We start from the raw sequence: 22,028 nt of genomic DNA, 5'->3' as shown, positions 1-22,028 counted from the left end.
GGTGGGATATTATTCTGACACATCCAGCCACACAGACTCCGCCTTCCCTATGTGTGTCAAGTGTTGCACAAGCCCACACGCACACACACACATATACACATTTACCAATACAGAGGAATGCAAGAGGAATGAGATTATCAGTTTGCACAGTCTAGAAAGACTGGGGAAGCTTCAGAACAGTTCAGTAGTAGTAGAGAGAGTACAGTTGCAGCAGAGGAGACTGAAAAATAAGTCCAAACAAGACAGTGACTACAAAATTCTGAGCAGAAAGGAAGTTCCTGCGGGACAGGAAGTGCTTTGTGGTTACCAGTCTGAAACCGCAACACTGGTGTGACTAATCTAAGGCTACACACTTCCCTAAATTCTTTTATAATTTTCCTCTTTTCCTTCCTCCTTCCCTCTCTGATAATTCACTCTCTCCAACTTATAGTATGTTTCTTTCAAACCCTTGCTCAATGTACCACCTTTCTGTTCATATGTTCCTGTTTCCTGCCTCAGTCTCATTCTCTCTTTCTCTTCCTTTGTCGTTGCAGGATTACCGGGAGGATGGCATGGACCTGGGGAGTGATGCATCCAGTCGCTCCAGCTCAGAGTCCAACTCCAACAAGGTTACGCCTTGCTCCCCTTCTCTTGACCTGGCCACGTTGGAGGACTACAAATCCTCCCCCTCTCTGGACCTGGTCACCTTAGAGGACTATGAGGAGGACGAGGACTACCAAGAGTATAAGAAGAAGGTGATAGAGGAGTGGGAGAGTGAGTATGGAGAGGACTACACCTCTCCACAGCCTTCTGGTCAGGAGGAAGGCGAGGGAGGCATTGTGGGGGTTGACAGCCTTGGGAAAGGCTACAGGAAGACAGTGAACAGTCGCAGCCTTGCCGAAGAATTCCAGGATGTGAAGACCGTCCCACCCCTCCCGGCCCCCGACGGACACACTGCCACCTCAGTCGCAGCCGTCCCCGAGGAACTGAAACAGAACGGCAATCTGATTTTGCCCAGGAGCAACCAGCTCCACTCCCCCGGTACACCACAGGGGGGCACAGGGACTCCCAAGCCCAGCCACCGCAGCTCCAGTCAGGGCAGAGGGAGCCGTAGCAGTGGTGGAGGTGGTGGTGGAGGAGGCGGAGGAGGAGGCAGTGGAGGGACTGGGGTACGGATGGGAGGATACAGAGAGGAGGAGAGTGTCGAAGAAGAGCCTCTGCCCACCATGGACTGGGCAGCCCTGGAGAGACACCTGGCTGGTCTGCAGTGCAGAGAGCAGGAGAATCAGAACCTCAACCACAACCAGAACCACAACATGGGCAAGACCAACTACACCTCAGTAAGTGTGCAAGGATTTAACATGTTGTTTCTTTGTGTTGCTGTGGGTAAAATGTTGAGCTTTTCTGTTTATGTGTTCAAAGGTTATCTTACAAATGTATTTTTTTAGTTTTCCCATGCACTGGCGTGCTGCTGTAATCCAGCCGTTATCCATGTCAGATGGACCCTGGAAACATGAGGTTAGGTTAGCTGCAGTAAGAAAGAGGGATTAGTCGGCTAATGTAGCGCTAAGCTATGTGGCCCAGCTATTGCCCTGACCATCATGGAAGTCTGGGCTCCACAGCTGGAGGGAAGTGGAGGCTGCAGGGGGCAGCAAGGAAACAGGGATTCGGCACATCTTAGTGCAGATTCAAACAGACATCAACAGGAAGTGATTTGGAAAAGTTCTTTGAAGCAAATTGAAAACTAGACTTTGTGACTTGGTGAAATGCAGAAATGTCACATGTCGTTGTTATAAGTAGGAGTATTCTCTGCACATTTGTTATCATTTGATTACTGTGGACACAGTACAGCAAAGATTTGTCACTGACCTTTTGTCTGTGTAACCTAATTTCTAAATATATGTATGTTCTTTGCCATGTGGTGTTTCTACCAGAAGAGGTCAGTGTTGCATTGACTTCATGCAGAGAGCTGCTGCAGGCCCATGATGCCGCACCAGCAGCCCCAGTGCTACAGCCTGTCTGTTGACTTGCAATCTCATGACATCACTCAATTTAAATCGCAGTCAGAGCCAGAGTTTTATGGTTACTTTTGGTTTGTGGGTCCAGAAGGGTGTAGCTTTAAAAATGTTTAGGGAGAAGCAGGAGAACTTTGGTTACTGCAGCCACAGTTTCAGCACAAACACACTTAGCTCTGATATCACTGAGTCAAACTAAGTGAGGGCAAATGTGAGTTTGAGAGAGGGGGAATTTGTGTTCTCTTTTGTGATCACCAAGACCTTTTCCTCAGTGCGCACAGACAATGGCTGCAGCCAGTGCCATTGTGAGTGTGTTGTGTGTGTTGTGTGTCTTTGTTTGTCTGTCCTGGAGGCCCCCCCTCTGTCTCCCTGAGGCATGTCAGGAATGCAGCGGGGAGAAGTGGGGGGATGAGAGGAAGGAAAGAGGGAGGAAAGGACAGGAAGATGGTATCTTTAGAACCAGGCAATTCAGGGCCACATGGCTCGTGTGTTTGTGTCAGTGTTCATTACCTGCTGTCCATCTTAAACAGGAAGGTCACCTCCTGGTTTGCTTTAGTCTGCTCTCTGTCTCACTCCCTAGCCTGTGGGATGTGATATAATTGACCTGGGTGGAAGAAAAATCTCATGAAAGAGAGCCTCTGTCTCCACATGAAGCCACTATCTTCTGCATGCACATGCACAAACACACAAATTCACACCCATGCTCACTGCCAATGGACACATTCTTGGTCTCAGCTGGCGTCGTACATGTGAGCACATGAAGATAGACTAGGCCTGGTGTGGTGGATAGAGATAGACCAGTCTTGATGCTGATAGTGCCACAGCTTCCAGCTGTCTCTCCTATTACAAGCAATACCCAACCCTCAGAAAAAATAGACCTCAGAGTGCGATCTCTCTGCGTAGATAAGAAATTGGAATTAGTCTTGTAATCCCATCCCACAGCAGAGAGCAGAAGAGATACACCAGAAAAGGCAGGAGACATAAGCTCACATCTTGGACAGTCCCACTCATAAAATCAGTTCCTACTTCTGTAAATGAACACCCATGATATGGATCATATCAGCACAATCAATTACTGAACCTCTCATATATATTTTGACCTTATGGTTTGTTTAGTCCTATCTTGGACCTTCTGCATATTGTAAAAGAGGACAATGGTAGTACTGACCCTCTGCTAACCTGCTAACATGAGCATAAAAGCAGTCAAGTGGCAGTTTAGGAACTGAGACATTCCCACAAGACAGTCCCAGTCTCTCTCTATGTCAGGGGGCATCTGGATTTCTTAATTCTCGAATTTGCAGGACTTAGCAGACGCTCTAGAGGAAAAGGGGTGGGGGCTGGTGCTTTTAAAATGTTGTTAAATATTTAGACATCCACTCAGGCGAGACCTACCAGCGAGACTGTGCATGTGATCATGTATAGAGGGGTCTGTCTGTCTGGGATGTTACCGGGGTCCAGCGGGACAGAGATATCCACGCTTCAGTAGAGCTTCAAAAGCATATGTGCTTTCAGAAAGATGGGACACAGAGAGACTCAGAGTTAATAATCTGTAGTGGTCGCTAAGTGCCTGGAGACACAGCCACAGCTATAGAACTCTTCTTGTAAATATGAAATGTAAAAATGTTTGGATAAATAAGAGCAGTGGTTCAGCAGAGACATCAGACAGTCTTTCTGCATTCTGGTTGTCCTATTAAACATCTCTACAGCAGTGGAAACAGTTCCCTTTGCACTGTATGGTAGAGGACGGGGTTAAACCACAGCACAGAAGAGTTTGCAGGTCTTTGAAAAGTTATTTATGGCCCTAAATTGTTATAAACACACTTCATAGAGGTATTGATTTGTGCAGTGTAAGCCCACTTGTAGATTTACAGAAAGCTCTCCAGACTGCACCGTATTGTGTGCCATGAAAAGCTTCATTTATCCTGTATGTGGTTTCATCCCCAGCTCAGTTCTGTATTAATGAAGCAGTCCTGTTATTGCAGGTGTGTTTAGTTAGGGTGTGGTTTCAGGCTGTTGTAATCTCACCGTCTTCCTGTAGGCTGTGGGTGTTGGGTCAGGAGGAGTCACGAGGATGAGGGGCACGCTGACCTTTTAGTAATTTGTTTCTAATGAGCACAGGAGGCGCGTGGCAGAGAGGGGCCCACAGGGACCTCAAGTACACCAGGGGTAACACAACCCCTAACCCACCATTTAGCTGCACACCGATGAAAGATAAACAATAATATTATTCTTCCGAGCCAGTCTTGAGGTGAAAAAAGCAGAGATGGGTTCAGTCAGCACGTATGGATGCCCATACTCAAAAATGTACCTTTGTGTTTTCTAAGGTGCATACTGGGAAAGTTTTAAATCTGTGCCTAGAGGCTGCTTCTTTTTCAATCTCAGAGTGCACACACCCAGACTTACTCACACAATTTAAAGACACCCCATGGGCAAACTGTGGTTATAAAGACAGGACCTGTGTTGAGACCTGCTGTATCACTCCCACTTTGGAAGTGCAGAAAAGAGCTGTCTCTCTGTAACACACACACACACACGTACATCCTTATTCACCTATCTTTGTGGGGACCCATCTTTGACATAATGCATTCCCTAGTCCTGTACAATAACCATAACCATCACAGTTGAATGCCTCTAATCCCTAATCCTAACCTAAATCTTATTCTAACCCTGAACCTAAAACTAAGTATTAATCATCAAACAGCCATTTAAACTTGTGAGGTCCATTATTTTGTTCCCCATGAAGCTGTTAGACCTCACAAGTATATTGCACATATTCTCAGTGCAAAGATGAAGCATACAGCTCCTAAACACCGCGCCAACACTTAGAGGTTGAAAATATACCCTGATGATGTGATTTCTTTAGCCAAAAGTCTGTGTTAGAAACTGGAGGCATGAAGTTTAGAGAGGTCAAACAAAAACAATCAACACTGCACCAATATTTAAAAATCTGTCTACTTTATGTAGATACAAATCATAATTGCTAGAATTGTCCTTTTAAATGGGTGACAGAAATGGCATACAACAAAGCCACCTCATAACTTAAGTTGCCTTTGTCGGTTTCCAGCTGTCGGAGAAAGCAACAGCTCAACGAACATCTACTTAATAGAAAGGTGCTGCTCGAGCACGCCACATAAACAGTAAAAAGGCCAAGAGCCAGACCAAATTGTACAAGTGTGGAGCGCTCTGCCCCAGAAAAGCACTCAAGGGCTTTGGAAAATAAAAGGATGAGAAAGAAGCAGAGAGAGACAGAGAGGTTAGAGAAAAGGGCAAAGGCAGAGAGCGGTTTCTCTGATTCCCTCTCAACGCTCTGTGATTATGTACAAGTTCAGTAGTTGAAGCGTTGCTCGCCACCCTCCACTAACAACCTAACTACTACCTTCACCCAGTACTCAGACTGTGCCACGTAGAGGGAGAGAGGGCGAGGGAAGAAATTGCAGGGTTTGAGTGCGGTTATAGTGGATATAAATAGGCGCAAACAATGAATGTCAAGCAGTTACGCTAGAGTTAGGTCTTGAATGGGGAAAACAAAACAGGCAGGCCTGAAAAGAGAGATAGCCAGGATGAAAAAGAACCTGTGGAGGAGGAGGGAGGTGACAGGAGGAATGTGGGGTCAGTATGTTTTGAATGAAACAGGGTGGCAAGCCAAAAAGGGCGGGAAGTTGGAAGTGAAGATAGTCAACGTATATATGGGTAAGAAGTGGGAGGAGGCTTCAGAGATGGGGGCGGGGGCAGGGCTTTAACCAGGTGTGGAGAGCGCCTGCTGAGGATCTGGTGTCTGGTTCAGCCCCTTAGGCTGAACCACAGCTCCTCGTGTGTGTGTGTGTGTGTGTGTGTGTGTGTGAATGTATGTGCAGATACCAGCTGAAACACGCCCGGCCCTCTGCACTCATACACACACACGCACACACACACACACACACTTTCTTTACACACACTGACTGCACTACCTCTGCCTCAGAGTCAAGCAGACTTCTGTCTCCTGTTAGTCCTCACACACACACATACACATGCGCACTCTCGCCTCACTAAATCAAAGGATATCTTTTTCTTCTCATGGTATCCTGACAGTCTGCCAGTGTTGGTAGATGTTTTTTTACTTTTCTTTTTTATCAGTGGAGTATTTTTCATCTCAGCTTAACCTTGGATTCCTCACAGCAAGTCGGGCACTTAACTCAGGTAAAGCAGAATATGACCTGAATATGATTATGAAAATTGTGCTTTCTGGCCAGATTGTCAGACCCTTTTCAACATTACATGTACGTGTGATGTGGCTGTGGCCAAACTAAGACAGAACTTCAGAGAGTTCAGGTTCAAAGTAGATAAATTGTTTGGTAAAAGGCTCAAAATGTAATTGTAGCCCAGGACACTGCATTCTTCTGCTGTGACATGTTGTCTTTTGAATTTGTATGTAATAGAAAAGTTAAACATGTTGAGAATATAACATAAACTAAAGCCAGCTGTACATCTGTCTGTGCATCTCAGTTTCCTCAGAACTATGTTCTATGTGACCCTTTAACAAAGAGCAGGTTCGTGCTGGCAGGACTCTGACCATATGTGAGTTGCTGCTTGGTAGCACTCTTGTTTTCTTCCTTTCTGGCACAGACATAATCAAAATACGCAGAGCATTTGCATTTGAATCCTGCTTTAAATAAGCAAAGCTTCGTGCTGTTCACCTGTTTTGAATGTTCCCTTTACCTTGAGGTGCAGAGAAAGTCTGTGTGACACACTGAGCCGAGTTCAAAGAACTAGTGACGACAAAAGCCAACTGATCAAAAGCTTTGGATACCTTGCGTCACCTCAGGTTTTCTGTTAAAATTTGCACTTCCACACAGCACAGAGACTACATCTGACTGGCGACTGACCATTGCATGCGTTCTTCACATGCACCTGCACAGAGGAAACATAGGAATCTGTGTGGAGGGCCTTGTGACATATAGCTGGAATACAAACTGAGAACAAGTCTGATTTTTAAAAAAAGGTGCAGTTGGCACCGTAATGCTTTGCTTTGGCTTCTAGCATTGTCAGTCTTCATTGTGGAGGAAGAAAGGAAAAGGCAGAGGCAAAACATCAGAACAGACTACCATAAATGGGTAAAATCAGTGATTCACAAGACTGAATAGCGAGTCTGTAAGCTGTCTGACTGTTTCAATTCAAAAATACTCAATAGGCCAAATGCACCAGGCAGCTGACTGTCGGCTTGGTTTTACAAGACTCAAAGATATATAGTAATTATAGTATGTTTATCACTGAGGAGCCCAGCATTGACACCTATGGCCTTTGAATTTAGTTGAAAAGTGAAGTTTAACAACTCAGCTCAGGTGATCTGCTATACCATGTTTGATCTGGAGAGGGTGGTATGCACCTGCGCACGCACACACATGTAAATTCAAAACTTTTGATATTTACATTGACCTGCTGGCTAATGGGTATTGTCAAAACATCCAAGAAACACTACAGGTTATGAAGTTTAAGACAACCTCAATGGGTGTGGTGCCATCTAAACTGCTCTTATCTGGTGTCAAAGTACAGCTTAATCAGCTACCTGATAACCTCGCCTCGTCTGAAGCGGTAAACAAACACAATCATGCACAAACCCTTATGAACTGATGAGTAATAATGAGACTATAGGTGTAGATGATGAAGACAGACATGCTTCCCCTCTAGAAGCTTAAGGTAGACGGTTGCTGAGGATTTCATCTACACCTTTGATGATCCAGAGTGATGTCACCCCAAGCAAACCAGTGTAAACCTGACTGAGACACTGTTGTGATGAAATGATAAGGTTTTGGGTGGAAACTCGTAGCCCACAGCTAAACATTCCTCCACTTTCTGTCCGGTTTATCATCATGTTAGGCACACAGAAAGTCACACAAACACACCCTTTCTCTGATTGACTCAGCCATGATTCACCGAGGTCTGAGAAGGGTTGACAAAATGCTAAACCCCTCTTTAGCATGTGTATATGTTATCTGGCACATAAGTCAGCATAGGCCCGTACCTCATTTTACTACTCTGTTGCAAATCTGCACCTTCTTCTTCTCTTTCTCTTTTCTTCTCTCCTTGTTGCCTCTCTTCCAGACATCCCCTGTCCCTCGCTACCATTCCCACTCCTGTTCCTTGATAATTGTCCTCTTCCTCAAGCTGTCATGAAGCATTACAGCCTAATGTTCTCACGCAGCCAAAATACAGCAGGAGACCATTTTCCCCCCACCGTTCGGCCTGGCTCCCCCTCTCCACCCTATGAAAACTATCAAAGAGGGGCGCAGGCTGTGAGTGGCAGAGCGTGCTGTGGAGGAAATGGGGATTTATGTAGCAGCGAGGAGACAGCCACTAATGTTATAGCTTTGTGTCAGTCCTTCGTACTGCACAGTCACTACAGAGCAGAGCCAAATACACACATACAGACACGCACTCGGCTTTATAAGTAACAGGGCCAAAGGAGATAAAAAAACAAGGTTTATTGCAGGACAACAGCAAAAAGAGAGAGAGAGAGGGAGAGCTGGAAATTGAAAATGAGAGAGAGAGGGTTTATGTTTTCCAAGCAGTGAAGGATTTTAAACTCCTATCCATCACCTCTCCTGTCTCCCCTCAGACAAATAAAGGGTTGAGTCAGACGCGCAGACAGTGGCATGTGTTTGTGCTGAGTGTGTGTGTGCGCTTGCCTGGACATGTGTGTTTATTTGGGTGGAGCTGCAACATGAAACAGTGTTCTCCTCTGTACCTAATTATAGAGCGTGTGTTTGGGCGTGTGCGCGTGTGTGTGTGTATGAAAGGTAGAGAAGTGGGTTGTGAACTCGGTCTGTTTATACCAGGCTAAAAATACAAGGCGTGTTTAAATCACATCTACACACACACACACACAGGCAGACAGAGACCCCAACAATCCAAGGATATTTTTGTCTCCATGTTTCAGACTCTGTGTTATCCAAGCTGTTCGTCTGTTCATGTGACTGTGTGTGTGTGTGTGTGTGTGTGTGTGTGTGTGTGTGTGTGTGTGTGTGTGTGTGTGTGTGTGTGTGTAGAAGAGAAAGACTTTGTGCCAGGTCATGCAGAGAGCTTCATCTGTTGCTATAACAGAACAGAGCACAGAAAAATAAGTTTATCTCTTTGCATACCCACGACACAAGAGTAACCATTCCATCCAGCTAAAGTAGGGCTGCAACTAATGGTTATTTTCACCATCAGTTAATCACTGACTCTGTAAAATGTCTGCCTGTTTCAATTTCCCTAAGTCTGAGGTGGCATGTTTACATCGCCTGTTTTGTTCAACTATCAACCCAGATCCCAAAAAAATTCAGTTTACTATCATATAAGACAAACAAAGGCAATAAATCATTATATTTTGGAGGCAGGGGATGTATGGAATTTTTGCTTTTAAATTATCGATGTAGGGCTGCAACTAACAGTTATTTTCATTATGATTTAATTTGCAGATTATTTTCTGGATTAATCAATCATTTTTTTAAATAAGATGTTAGAAAAAAATTACATTTCTCCCACAATCTCATTAGTTTGTTAGTCTAACCAATAGTTCAAAGCCCAAAGATATTCAGTTTATGATGATATAAAATAGAGAAAAGCAATAAATCTTCACATTTGAGAGGCTGGAACCAGAGAATGTGCGTCGTTGAAAAATTATTTATTTTCTTTATATGAACTAACTGATTAATGGACTAATCATTTAAGCAGTAGGGTGATTAATCATTTCAGCTCTAAAGTTAGTTCTTTTAGGCATTTTCATGTTTTTATTTTTGCTTTTTTTATCTGTAGTCACGACAGCAAGAAGCATATTTTAAAAATTCTAATCTGTCTCAGCTGCTTGTTATTTGCTGTGACTCACAACCCCTGTTTCATAATGTACTGTGCCATCGCACAAGTGTAATTGGTGGTCAGTTAGTCATTTACTCAGTTGGTATACAGATTTGTTGTGACACACATAAAAATGTGAAACAAATGTTAATACAGACTGGTGGTCACAGCATGCTCAGTCTTTCCACCACCAACTGTAGACATACAATCCTCATTAGAACAAACTCTGGTGCCTGATCATAAGAGTGGGCACACACACACACACACACACACACACACTTGCACTCCCTGGCCTTCCACATCAGTTCCTCCCTGTCAGAGCGAGCTCATTACCGCCAGAATCTGGCCCTCACACTGAGCCAACCTGCTTTGCTATGCAGTGTTTTTACACTGGCACAAAATGTCAGCTCACTAAAAGCATCTGTGCTCCCCTCTTCCCGCTGAGACAGAGCGGTGAGGCAGAGACAGAGAAAGAGACAGAATGAGGGGGAAGATGGAGAAAAGTGGTGAAAAGAAAAGCAAATGTAGTTGCGCTGAGAGGCCAGAGAGAGAGAGAAAGAGAAAGGAGGGGTAGATGGCACACAGGCTGAAAAGAGAGACGGGGCAAGCTGAGAAAGGGAGGAGGCATCACACTGGTGTATTTTCCATGAGCTGTACTGAGTGTTACGGTGCATTGTTTACCACCTACAGTATCATTCCCAGCTCTCTCTCTATCCCACTAGTTACAGTAGAGTGAACCACCATGTTATTCACCCTGTCATCAGTGACTTATGATTAGGTATTCATTATTGAAGTTTGCATCTATAAATATGCATACACAGCAGAGCTAAATACACAGAGCCCCACATAAGTGTTGTTTTAATGTGTGGGGATGAGAGGAGGAAAAGGAGGATGAGAGGAGCTGCTCCAGTGCTAAGTGTACACTATTAACACACACTCATAGCGAGAGTGACACGACAACAGCACTTTTTCCTACTCCATGCATACATAAATTACTTACTACTGTTGAAATTGGGTATTAGAATCAGCATATTTTAGCTATATTTTAGCAGAAAGCCTCTATTTGCAGAAATCCACTTGTCTTTTAGTTGTTGCATTTACACCGCCCAGCTGAGAGGAACATCTCATAATGTAGCCAGTGTGTGGGAGGGTAAACTGTGGTCTGTCTGCCTGTTTTGTCTGTCTCCAGTTAATAATCTTTGTTCCGAATCTTCTTTGTGCTGATTTAGACCACTTGCATAATCACAGTTATTGGAATTTGTTTGCTCTGCTGGGTTTTTAGAGCTTTTTTTGTTGTTATCGCTGTTCAAGGCTGCAAATACACATGTGATTTGAGAATCAGGGACTGCACAATCTGGGAACTGTCAGATATTGTTTTCCTCTCTAGTCTGGACAAAGAGGTGCTGTCTCTGTCTTGGTCTCCACCTGTACTGTGACTCAGATTGTAACCTTGACAACCGTGTGAAGGTCAGCGGGGAGTGGGTGGGGGGTGTCTTCAGACTAACTGCTGCCATGGTGATGGAGGAGAGAAAGGGGGTTGCTGTGGCTTTTTGTATCAAAGCATGTTTCACAGATGTTGGACATCAAAGTTTTTTGTTTTTTGCCTGTGTATGTGTGTGCATGTGCATCAGAGAGTGAAATCACTACTTTGCATTTGTATTCAAAAGAGCAAAGCATCAAGCTTTAGTGAGCCTGAAGCTGTAAAGATCTTAATGCTGGAGCTAGTGCATCAGATCATTGACTCACTAACACTGGGTACTGGCTTCCATTTTAATGTTCTTCTCTCATGAAGCCTAAAGGCTCACTAAGGGACAAGGTACGCTTTAATAGAACTTCTTCGTCCGACTGACTGCAATCAATCGTACAAATAGTACTAACGTTACACACTTTGTAATGGTGTTTCACTTGCGTGTTCACATTTATAGCAAAGAAAGTATAGTGGTTGCATTAAGCATGAAAAAAGAGCTTTAGAGAGAAATTCAAAGCTGACCGACTTTCTCACCTCCATACAAGTGACCAGTAGTTGGCTTGTTGGATTTTAACACCTAACATGACATATCCAACAAAAACACAGCAACACAAAAGATTTAGGTTCCCTTGACTTGCACTTTTTAATCTTCTATTTCTTGCTTTGCTTTACTGCTTGCCTGGAAACTCAGCAGAAGCGTCACAGTCCCACTTGTTAGCTGTCACTGAAAGAAAAACAAGTTTATCACAGGTCAGTGTCATGTACAGATAATTGTATCCAGGGTTAGTGTGACAGGATGGGCAGTGTTCCAGTCTGCCCTGGCTTGGCATCACGCAGAATGCCAAACCCAGAGCCAGTGATGTGAGGGCTTGAGGAGAGAGATCAGAGCGGGGAGTTCATCGATCCACTTCCAGCTCATTAAACGCAGGAGTGGTCTTATCGGGAAAAGCAGCGTCACCCAACAGAGATCAATATCGGATAGAGAGATCTGGCCTGAGAGGACAGATGAGATAACAGGAGGTGTGTGTAACTAGCTACTTTAACAAAAAACAAAATAAAAAAAGACAAAAATGAAAGCTGAAACAGATGTATAAGATAATTGCATCAGGATGTCACATTCTCCATATCCTTGTGCAAAGCTGTTTCACTGCCTTAATGGGAGTGTTGACTGAGTGGTTGCCTAATAGACTCTTAAAGAAATTATGATAATATAATGATTATTGATGACTTATCAAGCAAAAATGTCGAACATTTGACGTTTTGACTTGTCAAAAGTCTTGCATCATTCAAAATGTAATATCATTTGGTTTTACTTTGTTCATTGGATGAAACAAGCAACTTTTGGAAAATTCAGATGGGCATTTCACACTATTTTTTAAATATTTTCTGACATGTTCTAAACTAAATTGGTAACTAATTATTCTCAAAATAATCTACAGATTCATATATATATATATTTAAAATAACCATTCAGCCCTGATACAGAAATCAAGATGCAGAAGGGCACATGTTTTCATCTCAGTGAGATCAATATGATCGGACAAACCAGAAAACAAAGAGATTTGTCACAGCAATGACTAGATGTCAGGATGGGGGAGTGGATTGAGAGATGGAGAAGGCAGCGATTAACCAAGCAGGTTGGCCTGCATTTGGATTATAGACCGGCCATCTGCCACTATGGGATTATAATCTGACAAAGAGGCAGACAGAAAATAAGGAGAAGCTGTGTGTGCCATGCAAACACACATACACAAACTCACACATCAGTGAATGACACTTGAATAGTTGGAGCTGGTGCTAAAAAACACATCTAAGGTTTGATAGCCAGCCATATTTTAGTTTGTGTTTTACAGTACTGCAGCATCCTATCTTTGAAGACCATTCATGCAGCACAGATAGGGATTAAGATAAAGATTAAAGTATGAAAGTCATTCCTCTGCCCTCTCTTTTTGCTCTCTCTGTCTGGCATGACTCCATATGAAACAGCAGAATGACATCCCTACCCTGACCCACGCAGCCCTCACCCTCCCTCCCTTTTCCACCATCCCCTCTTCCCCACTGGCCAACACTGCATACACTCAGCCCAATAGCTCCTCCCCCCCTTTTCAGCCTGAACCAGACAGAGAAAGGCGACTGGGAGCGTACTCTGCTTTTCACTGCTCCCCTCCCTCTCCGTTTCTCTCTCTCTCATTCTCACACCCCTCCTCCAGTCTATCACTCCCCTCCCTCTTTTCGGCTTTGGGGAAGCGGCGATCAAACCCTGCCCTTCTCTCTTGACAAAACAGACAGAACAGCAAACACGCAGAAAAGAGATAGAAAGAAAGCAGAGGGTGAAGACTGAGCTGACTGGAGAGGCAAGGCAGGAGAATTGATTTTTAGTTTGGATCAAGGACTGGGTGGGATCCCTCCTCTCTCTCCTCTCTCCTCTCCGCTGGAATACCACCGCAGGGCTGGGAATCTTATCCCAGTTCCGCTCCTGTTCCCCCCAGCTCAGCCAGCTCCACTCTAGGATGCTGTGAAGGATGGTCCACCAGGAAAACTGTTCTTACCAGGTAGTTCTCAGAGCTGAAGGACATTACACACATAATGTAATTTCATTATTTCCGTGGCATTTTGACACACACTGAAGCTGCTGTAGATTTTCCTGTTGTGAGCTTTGCTGTCTGTGTGAAATATCATGTTTTATTTCTTCCGTTTAGTTTAATCAGAAATCACTGAGTGTCAAGTTGAAACTGGGACATTGTTGCACATGTGTCATTGCAGAGAGTCAGACCAGTGTAGGAGTGTTGCTCTGCCTTTAGCAGTAATGTGATTGTGCTTTGAATCTGGCTGGTTGCTAAGAGAGCACTTGACTCAAGGGAATAATGTCCTAACTCCCCTCCACCTCCTCCTCATCCACCCTCATCAATCCATGTCAAGGAGGCATGAGGTGTGCATGTAACTGCAAGTTTATAGTGTCACGACTGAACTGTGTGTGTGTGTGTGTGTGTGTGTGCATGTATTTTACACTGTGAGTTTCATGTAGAGGATGCATGTCATTCATTGTATGCTGCAAACAACAGCGATGAAGAGAATTTAAATGTGAATGGCTGCTGCTTGTGTGTATGTGTGCGCCTGTTTACGGGCACGCATCGTTCTTGTGGAACATGTGACATTGGTGTCCCACTTTATCTAACGAGGAATTTGGAGGAATGAAGCAGTCATGATTAAAAGAAACCGAGTACTTCACAGCTGTTCTATATCCAGCTCTGCTAGGGAAGAAAGTCTCTGCAATGCAGTGGAGATGGAGAGTGGAGGAAAAGCAGAGAGGTAGATGAAAGGCAAAAAAAAGATGAGCTGAATATGCCGGGGGATGAGGGAGGAAAGATGGAGCTTCTTTGATGGGGGGGAAGAAAGTGTTGAAGCAATGGGAGTAATGTATGAAAAGCTGCAGAGGAAGTGATGAGAAGGAAAAATGAGAGTTCTAGAAAGATGGAGTGGCCTTGTGGGCGTAACGTGTTTTTATCAACATGCAACATGTAACTTAAGAGTCTAAATTCTCTCTTCCAACCATGATATTTACTTTTGGGTTTAAATGGAGAAGCATTTTTGGTATACACATTGGAAATGTGATTAATCTTGCATGTGCTGCTGTTTTTTTAAGCTGAATTGATCAGCTGGGTTTCAAGTTGGGTGTGAACACTTGTAAGTGCTCATCTTTCTGGCATTATCAACTGATTTGGCACTGATTCTGTGCACATCCTCTTAATTCTTGAGATTAGGTTATTGGAATCAATAAATCCCCCTCAGGTTGGCTCTGATTTAGAATTTCGTCTACTGAAAAACCCAAGAAAGACTGAGATCATCTAACAAAACATTTGTATTAATTTTGGTGCAGGTTCTACATATTTGAGTTTGCATGCAAGGAGGGTGGATTTGTGCTTGTGTGAGCGAGGGAGCAGTTGTGTAACAGGATAAGGATTTCCTGCCATGTTTCGTGGTAGATAAAAGCTAGATGGAGCGACGGAGAAACGGCTATGATGGAAGGAAAAGGAAGCCGATAAGCGAGGAAAAATGACGCCAAAGGGCCGGTGGAGACAGTGGATGAAAGGGCAGAGATGAAACAGGAACAGGAGAAGTATTGACAGCACAAGCTGAGCAAAGCAAAGGGAGAAATGAGTGAAAAGAGAGCAATAAGAACTACTGCACAGCTTTCTGAAGCAGCTGAGATGATATAGGATAGGGAGAATAGAACAAATAATGGATCTCAGTTCAATCTAGTGGATGAAAATTCAGGAAGATGTTGAAAACATGTTTGTTTGTGAAACTACTCCATTAAAGTGTGAGATGGCTTTAATGTAAGGGTTGTACTAGAGGAGAAAGATGGAGCACATAAGAGGAAGAATGAGAGCGGTAAGCAGAACAGAGAGTTCAGGCTCTGATAACAGCAACTCTCTAGAGGCCCCTCAATTAGACTGGTAACCTGGCAACCAGCAGGCAGACAGCGCCCCTCACACACATATAACACACACACACACACACACACACCACCAAGTGATGGAAAGAAGCAAAGGGCAATGGGGGAGAGAACAGAGGAAAGGGAACCAGTGAAGGGTTAAATGAGGGAATAAAATGGACAAGGAGTAAACAGTGGAAAAAGAGAGAGGTAGGCAGGGTGTTGTCCCTGTGTCCATGTCTTGTTTTGGTTATCGACATCGTTGTTTTCTCTTGCATCAGTTAAGGTGTGGTCTATCTGCCCTAGGTTGTTGATGGTTGAAGGTGAAGGAGAGGAGAAAGGATGGGAAGGAAAGGAAACACATAAAACATCTGTCCCTCCCTGTTTGTTCATCTCGTAATGTTTGAGGCAGGTTTCCACTTAATGTCAGAAACCATTAGCCAATTAAGTCCCAGGCTGACCCCGGGAGAACCAACCACTTGACCCATAGTAAACCAAAGCCATCTATTGATTTAGGCCCAGTTAATTTTGCAAATAAACCAAGAGGCCAAAAAGAGCAAAAGATTACAAGAATAACCTATCATCATCTACTAGAGCCATCTCCTTCATCCTGAAGCTGCACTTCATTTCATTAAGTGCTTAAGTGAGCTAAAGGCACACTTTTCCTCAGTGTGTTTACTATAGGCTGAGGTCTCAATATGTCATCCTGTTTTCAGATTCTCATGTAAATCTATAAATCTTGCAGTGCCGTGTTGCTGTCAGCAGGGTGGAGAAGGGTGATGGTAAGATTTATCAGCTTGGCCGCAGTGTGTCATCTCAGGCTGTAGGTATACTGTCAGCTTGCCAAGGCCTCAAGAACTCCGACTGAAAATTGAATCCTGTCACACGTGATATTTGTGTGTGTGTGTGTGTGTGTGTGTGTGTGTGTGTGTGTGGTGTGTGCGTGTGCGAGGATTTATGTTATGCATATGTGTCTACAAGCTTGTGCAGTTTCTCCTGGCTGGACTGGAGAGGGGTGACAGAGAGCTCTAGTGTCAGTGTAACCGTATATGAGGTGTGGCCTGATGAATTATAAATGAGGACTAGCAGTACAGTAGATATCGCTGATGGATCGTGCTAGAATGACAGCATTGATCAATAAGAGTGTATAATAAACCCAGTTTATGGAATTACTGGCATTATAAACCCGCTTAGTTTGCCAGGAAATGGTTATAACACGAAATATGCCCTGTCTCCAGCACCAAACTTACAAACATGCAGACATGAGACTGATTTCAGTTTTCTCATTTCATTCTTGTATAAAGCAAATATGTACTTTTTCTAAAGATTGAACCATCCCTGTAACTGGTTATGCTACCATTAACCAGGATAAAGCTATATGAACAGAACTGACATAGGAAACAAAATATATTAAAATATGATATATTAAAAAATATATATTATTACTTCTAATGTTATCTTGGCAAATGTAATAACTTAATATGATATAGATTTTAATTAGGCCAGCCCTATTAATCTTGTGATCACATAATTTGGGACCCCTGTATCACAACTTAGCTGTACAGCCAGCCCCCCTTTTTTTTGAAGACTAGTGTGTGTTTTGTCCTAATATTATACAATTTGTCAAAACTTAAGCTGCCTCAAACACTGGCCTCTGTGTGAGTTAGCGGACTTCCCGATGGGCCACCCCCGTGCTCCTTTAGCAGCCCAATTTGTTTGGAACACAGAGCATTGCCATGGAGAAATTCTCACCACGTTGCTATGGCAGCAGCCCCCTTTCTTTTCCTCCTCTTTCCAAAATAAGATCAGAGATCTGAGTCTCAAACATTTTCCTTCATATGCATTAGTAAATGTTATGTAGTGTTACAGTATCACACACATAAAGGAGCCGTGTGCCTGTTTGCAGATACAGAACCCACAAACAAACGTGGGAGTGGGATGAGTGAGTGCATCACGAGTGTAGGTGCGTTTGTATCAAACATATGCACGCGCAAATACAGACACAGGGCCACTGGCCTTGGATCCCAGGCTTACAGGAGGTGCCAGGAACCCTCTCTCCCACAGTCACCCTCTGTTCACTTGGAACAATAAGCCATTCTCTGTGTGTATCTGTCTCTCTCTCTCATACACACACTCAGTCATTCGCACTCTCAGCTGACCTGACAGTCAAGCCATCATCCACACCAGAGGAATTAACCTGCATGTGTGTGTGTGCGTGTCTCAAATACATAGCTAAAAGTATCCACATGCCCTTGAACTGTGATTTAAGCAATGCACACTTGTGTGTGTGTGTGTGTGTGTATTTGTGGGTGTTTGTAAATTCCCACTGACTGCCTCCTGCACATAGGTAACCCAGGTAATCCTTCCCTCCCACCCTCCTATCCCATCTGAATCAGCAGTGACTTCACCTTCGCTATGAAGTCAGCCTCAGTAATGAAGCAGTGAACTGGCGGAGCAGACTCTGCCCCACCCTTTAGGCCCAAACAGGCTGCCCTCACTCACAACTAACACCAGTTTTATTGGCTTGCCCGTGCACATGTGTGTGTGTGTGTCTGTGTGTTATCTGTATTGTCCCCAGCAGCAGTAGTCCAGTGTGGGTGGATTCAGGAGACAGCCAGACAATTCGCTGTACTCTACCCATAATCCTTAGGGATCAACACTGAATCAAACCCACTTCCTATTTTTTTATTTAACCCCCTTGTGTGTATGTGTGTGTGTGTGTGTGTGTGTGTGTGTGTGTGTGTTCGTTCATGTTCAAATGCACTTTGATGTTATCATGCAAATGCATTATTCTCCGACCGTCTTCATCTCTGATTCTTCTTTCTCGTGTTATTCTCATCTTCGCTCCGTCTCTCTCTCAGCAGAGTAACAGATGGATGTGACTCATGTTTATCAGTATCACTTGGCACTCTCTTCTCTCTCGTCTTTCTCCTCTCATCTCTGTTGTACCTCTTTGTCCTTGACTGGCTATTTTATTTTCTTATCTGATACCCCTGTCTCCCCGTTAGATCCCTGACTGTTAAGCAAGATTCATTCTCTGAATCTGTCTGACGGTGGAGGTTTGATGCTTCGAAGAAAAAAACTTTTAACTTTTATCAAGCATTCCTTAAGCATAAGGTCAGGGTTAAAAGTTCTGTGTATTTATTATAACAGAACCTTTAACTGTGCTGTTGTTTCACATTAGTCCAGCTATATTTCTAGTCGCTTGACAGATATAATGCGTTCCAACTTTGCGTCAGGCCAGACAGTATATGTGTGTGCATTGACTGAATGTTGCCTTTAACAGGGGATAAACAGGGATAATTATGTAAAGCAGGCAATAGAAAAATTGCCAATACTAAAATTAGATAAATTAATTTTGAAAAAAGTTACAAAAATTACAAAAACTAGATATTTCTACCCACTAACTGGGGCTGTTCATTGTTTGGAATTTCTCAATACCACTCCCACTATAATATCTGAGTTTCAGTTCCATTTCCAAATTGGTATTTTCTCAATACCTTGCTTTAATGGATCAAAAAATAATTTTCTACAAAATGTCTTTTACTTCTCTAACACATGGATTTGGTGCTTTTCTCTGTTATATGTCATTTTTAATCGATGTATCTTTCAGATTGGATTAGATAAAACAAGCAATTTTAAGAGGTGACAGAGGCTTTTGGAAATTGTGATGTGATTTGTGGTAGTTTTCACTATCTTTTTACATTTCATAGATAGTTAAGCAGTTAACCAAAATCAATCAAGAAAAATTATCATTGGTAGCAAAGTCTAAAAAATGTAAATGTATGTGATCCCCTGTTTTGGTGCAAATGAATTATGAGTATAATTTCCCTTGAACATGGTAATGGTTTTGTAATTCCTTGTCATGCCTATCATTTTTCGGTTTGATGATATGTGTGTGTGTGTGTGTGTGTTTGTATGTTTGTGTGAAGTCATGTTCCCCTGCAGTGTGATTGTGCAGCCATATGTGGATATAATTTTCTGTCTGGGCGGCTATGACAAATGTATGAGTCATGGGTCGATAGCGTCTCGCAAAGATGAGATCATTACACACACCGTGGAGAGCTCAGATTGAAAATGTAAGTCACTGATACATGGCACAAGCAATCTCTGTGCATGTATGCGAGTGAGTGACTGTGTGTGTGTGTGTGTTTGTGTGCCAGACTAATGGTCCATTGTGCTCTGTCAGGGTTTATTCAGCTGGCCCAGGCTGTGGGGCTGTTGGCTGCTGGCTTTGGAGTCCAGATTGAGCACTATTTTTACCTTTAACAGGAAGGGAGTACACTACCTCCTCTGTTACATAAACACAAAGGTTTCACATTCATTTTGCCATAAATATATAGGCTAATCTACATTTTAAGTTAATCTCTCTTTCACAAACACACAGAATTGTAAACTATTCTAGATAAGAGGGTTACAAAGCATAAAAGGAAAAAATCAGAAAGGAGCCCTGGGAAAATAAATATAGACAGTGAGAGACAGTGTCCAGGAAAGGCTCCAGACACACCGGGAGTCATCTAAACACACACACATGGGCACACACAGCATGAGCACACTACCATAAAGGCACACACATACACACACTGTTGCTATCCTGTCGTTGAGGTGTGCCTTTCCAAACTGGTGGTGAGCAGCTGCTGTCCTCACGTCAGGGTGTTAAAACGGAAAAAAACACCAGTGTGAGTTTCTCCCTCTCCCTCCTCTCTTTTTGCTCTCTCCGGCTGTGAGAGGCCGTCCTGTCCAGAGGGCGGAAGGTAGGGAGGGTCTAGAGGGGCCTTACCTCTGACCATTGTGCTTTCACAGTCCTGCGGGAGAGGCAGCGAAACCTATAGGGGGAGAGAGTGGAGTAGTCAGAAAGTGCAGGGAAGTGAAAGAGAAACAGTGTCACAACATGTTAGAGGGAGACAAGCCAGTGGAGGAGTAGCTCTCTTTTTTTCCTGTTTTTGTGTCAGACCATGACAGGGGTGAGTTGGCCAGGAATATGATGTGTACTGACTGGGCCCAACCTCAAGAGTCGGTCTGGACTAACCTACTGACTGGGGAGTAGAACGGAAAAGACAGGGAGACAGAGAGAGAGGGAGGGATGAGGGAGGCGCTGGATAATATGGATGGATGTGGTGGAGTGGATGATGTCATCAGGCAAGCGTCCAGCCTCTACCTCAGTGATGACTACAAAGAGGTAAAGGACCATGTCTTGCTTGTATGTGTCTTAAGTCAATTTTTCATTATTAATCAATTGAAACCGCTGCATGCTGAGGACTGGCTCTGTCCAAAGAAAATTCATAAACTTACATCTCATTTGATTAATCCACACTGAAGTGTAAAAATTACAAGTTGCAGTGAGTTATGTGCTGAACTTTTGTCATGGCAAGAAACAACAATGAAGTTGAATTAACAACCAGTCTTCAGGAGGTGACTGCTACATTTTCAGACTAGCTGTTATCCCCTGTTCTTAGTCTTTATGCTAAGCTAAGCTAACCTACTGCTAGCTCCAGCTTCATATTGAACAGATAGATATGAGATTGGTGTCAATCTTCTCGTCTAACTCTCGGCAAGAAAGCAAATAAGCATATTTCTGTGTATTTGTGTTGTGTGGCAGCTATGTAATCCAACCCAAAGACTGAGGGTGATGTTATGCTTCAAGTATGGGAATTAAAGTGCTTAGATATTTGGGGCAAAGCTATGACATAATGGTGTGAGTAACCAGGCTTTTTATCCTTAAATCTGCTTCATTCACTGGGAGAAAAAGCAGATTCCTCCTCTGAATCTTTCCTCACAAATCCATAGTCTGGCCTTGTTGTATAGGGAAGCTCAAATGTCACTTGGAGACCCATTGTCCTGTCTAAACCCACTTCATGCTCCCCATCTCTCCTCCCTCCCTTTGTCATTCTAACCCCTTTTCTCTTTTTTTCCTTTATCCCATCATAACCCTCCCCCACTCCTTTTACCACCACACACACACACACACACACACACACACACACACACACACACACTCATACTCATATACAGCCTTCTACACTTGCTGAGTTCTTCTCTTCCAATCTGAGTGACAGGAGCAGGCTTGTACTGACCTGTGGCTGAACTGTATGAGAGGTCAAAGGTCAGGTCCCTCATCTGGGATGGAATGTTGCACTGCCTAGACAGACAGGCCTCAGATAACATGAGAAGAGAAGATGGTTTTACACACACAGAGACATTTTTAGCCTCTAAAGACAGGATGTAGACGTTAAGGAATAGCTGGACATTTTAGGAAATATATTTATTCGCTCTCTTGCCAAGGTTGAGATAAGAAGATTGACACCATTCCCATGTCTGGATC

The 22,028-nt window shown here is 43.5% G+C and overlaps 1 protein-coding gene across 5 annotated transcripts in view; it reads left to right on the top strand.

Moving 5' to 3' along the window:
- schip1 (schwannomin interacting protein 1) overlaps positions 1–22,028 on the top strand; it is a 192,900-nt gene that overhangs the window by 155,741 nt on the left and 15,131 nt on the right. For 3 of the 5 annotated variants that reach the window (XM_018702193.2, XM_018702198.2, XM_018702197.2), the window contains one exon: positions 534–1,319. In XM_018702193.2, the coding sequence (XP_018557709.1) occupies positions 534–1,319 (786 nt within the window). Of the gene's footprint in view, positions 1–533; positions 1,320–13,452; positions 13,824–20,427; positions 20,886–22,028 lie in introns of those variants that run through there. The other 2 variants (XM_018702200.2, XM_018702199.2) reach the window with 2 other exon arrangements.

The sequence above is a fragment of the Lates calcarifer genome, linkage group LG21 (assembly GCF_001640805.2).
Source record: "Lates calcarifer isolate ASB-BC8 linkage group LG21, TLL_Latcal_v3, whole genome shotgun sequence".
Classification (NCBI taxonomy): Eukaryota; Metazoa; Chordata; class Actinopteri; family Centropomidae; genus Lates; species Lates calcarifer.
Note: the sequence above shows the minus strand (reverse complement) of the source record. Positions and strands in the feature narration are given on the sequence as shown.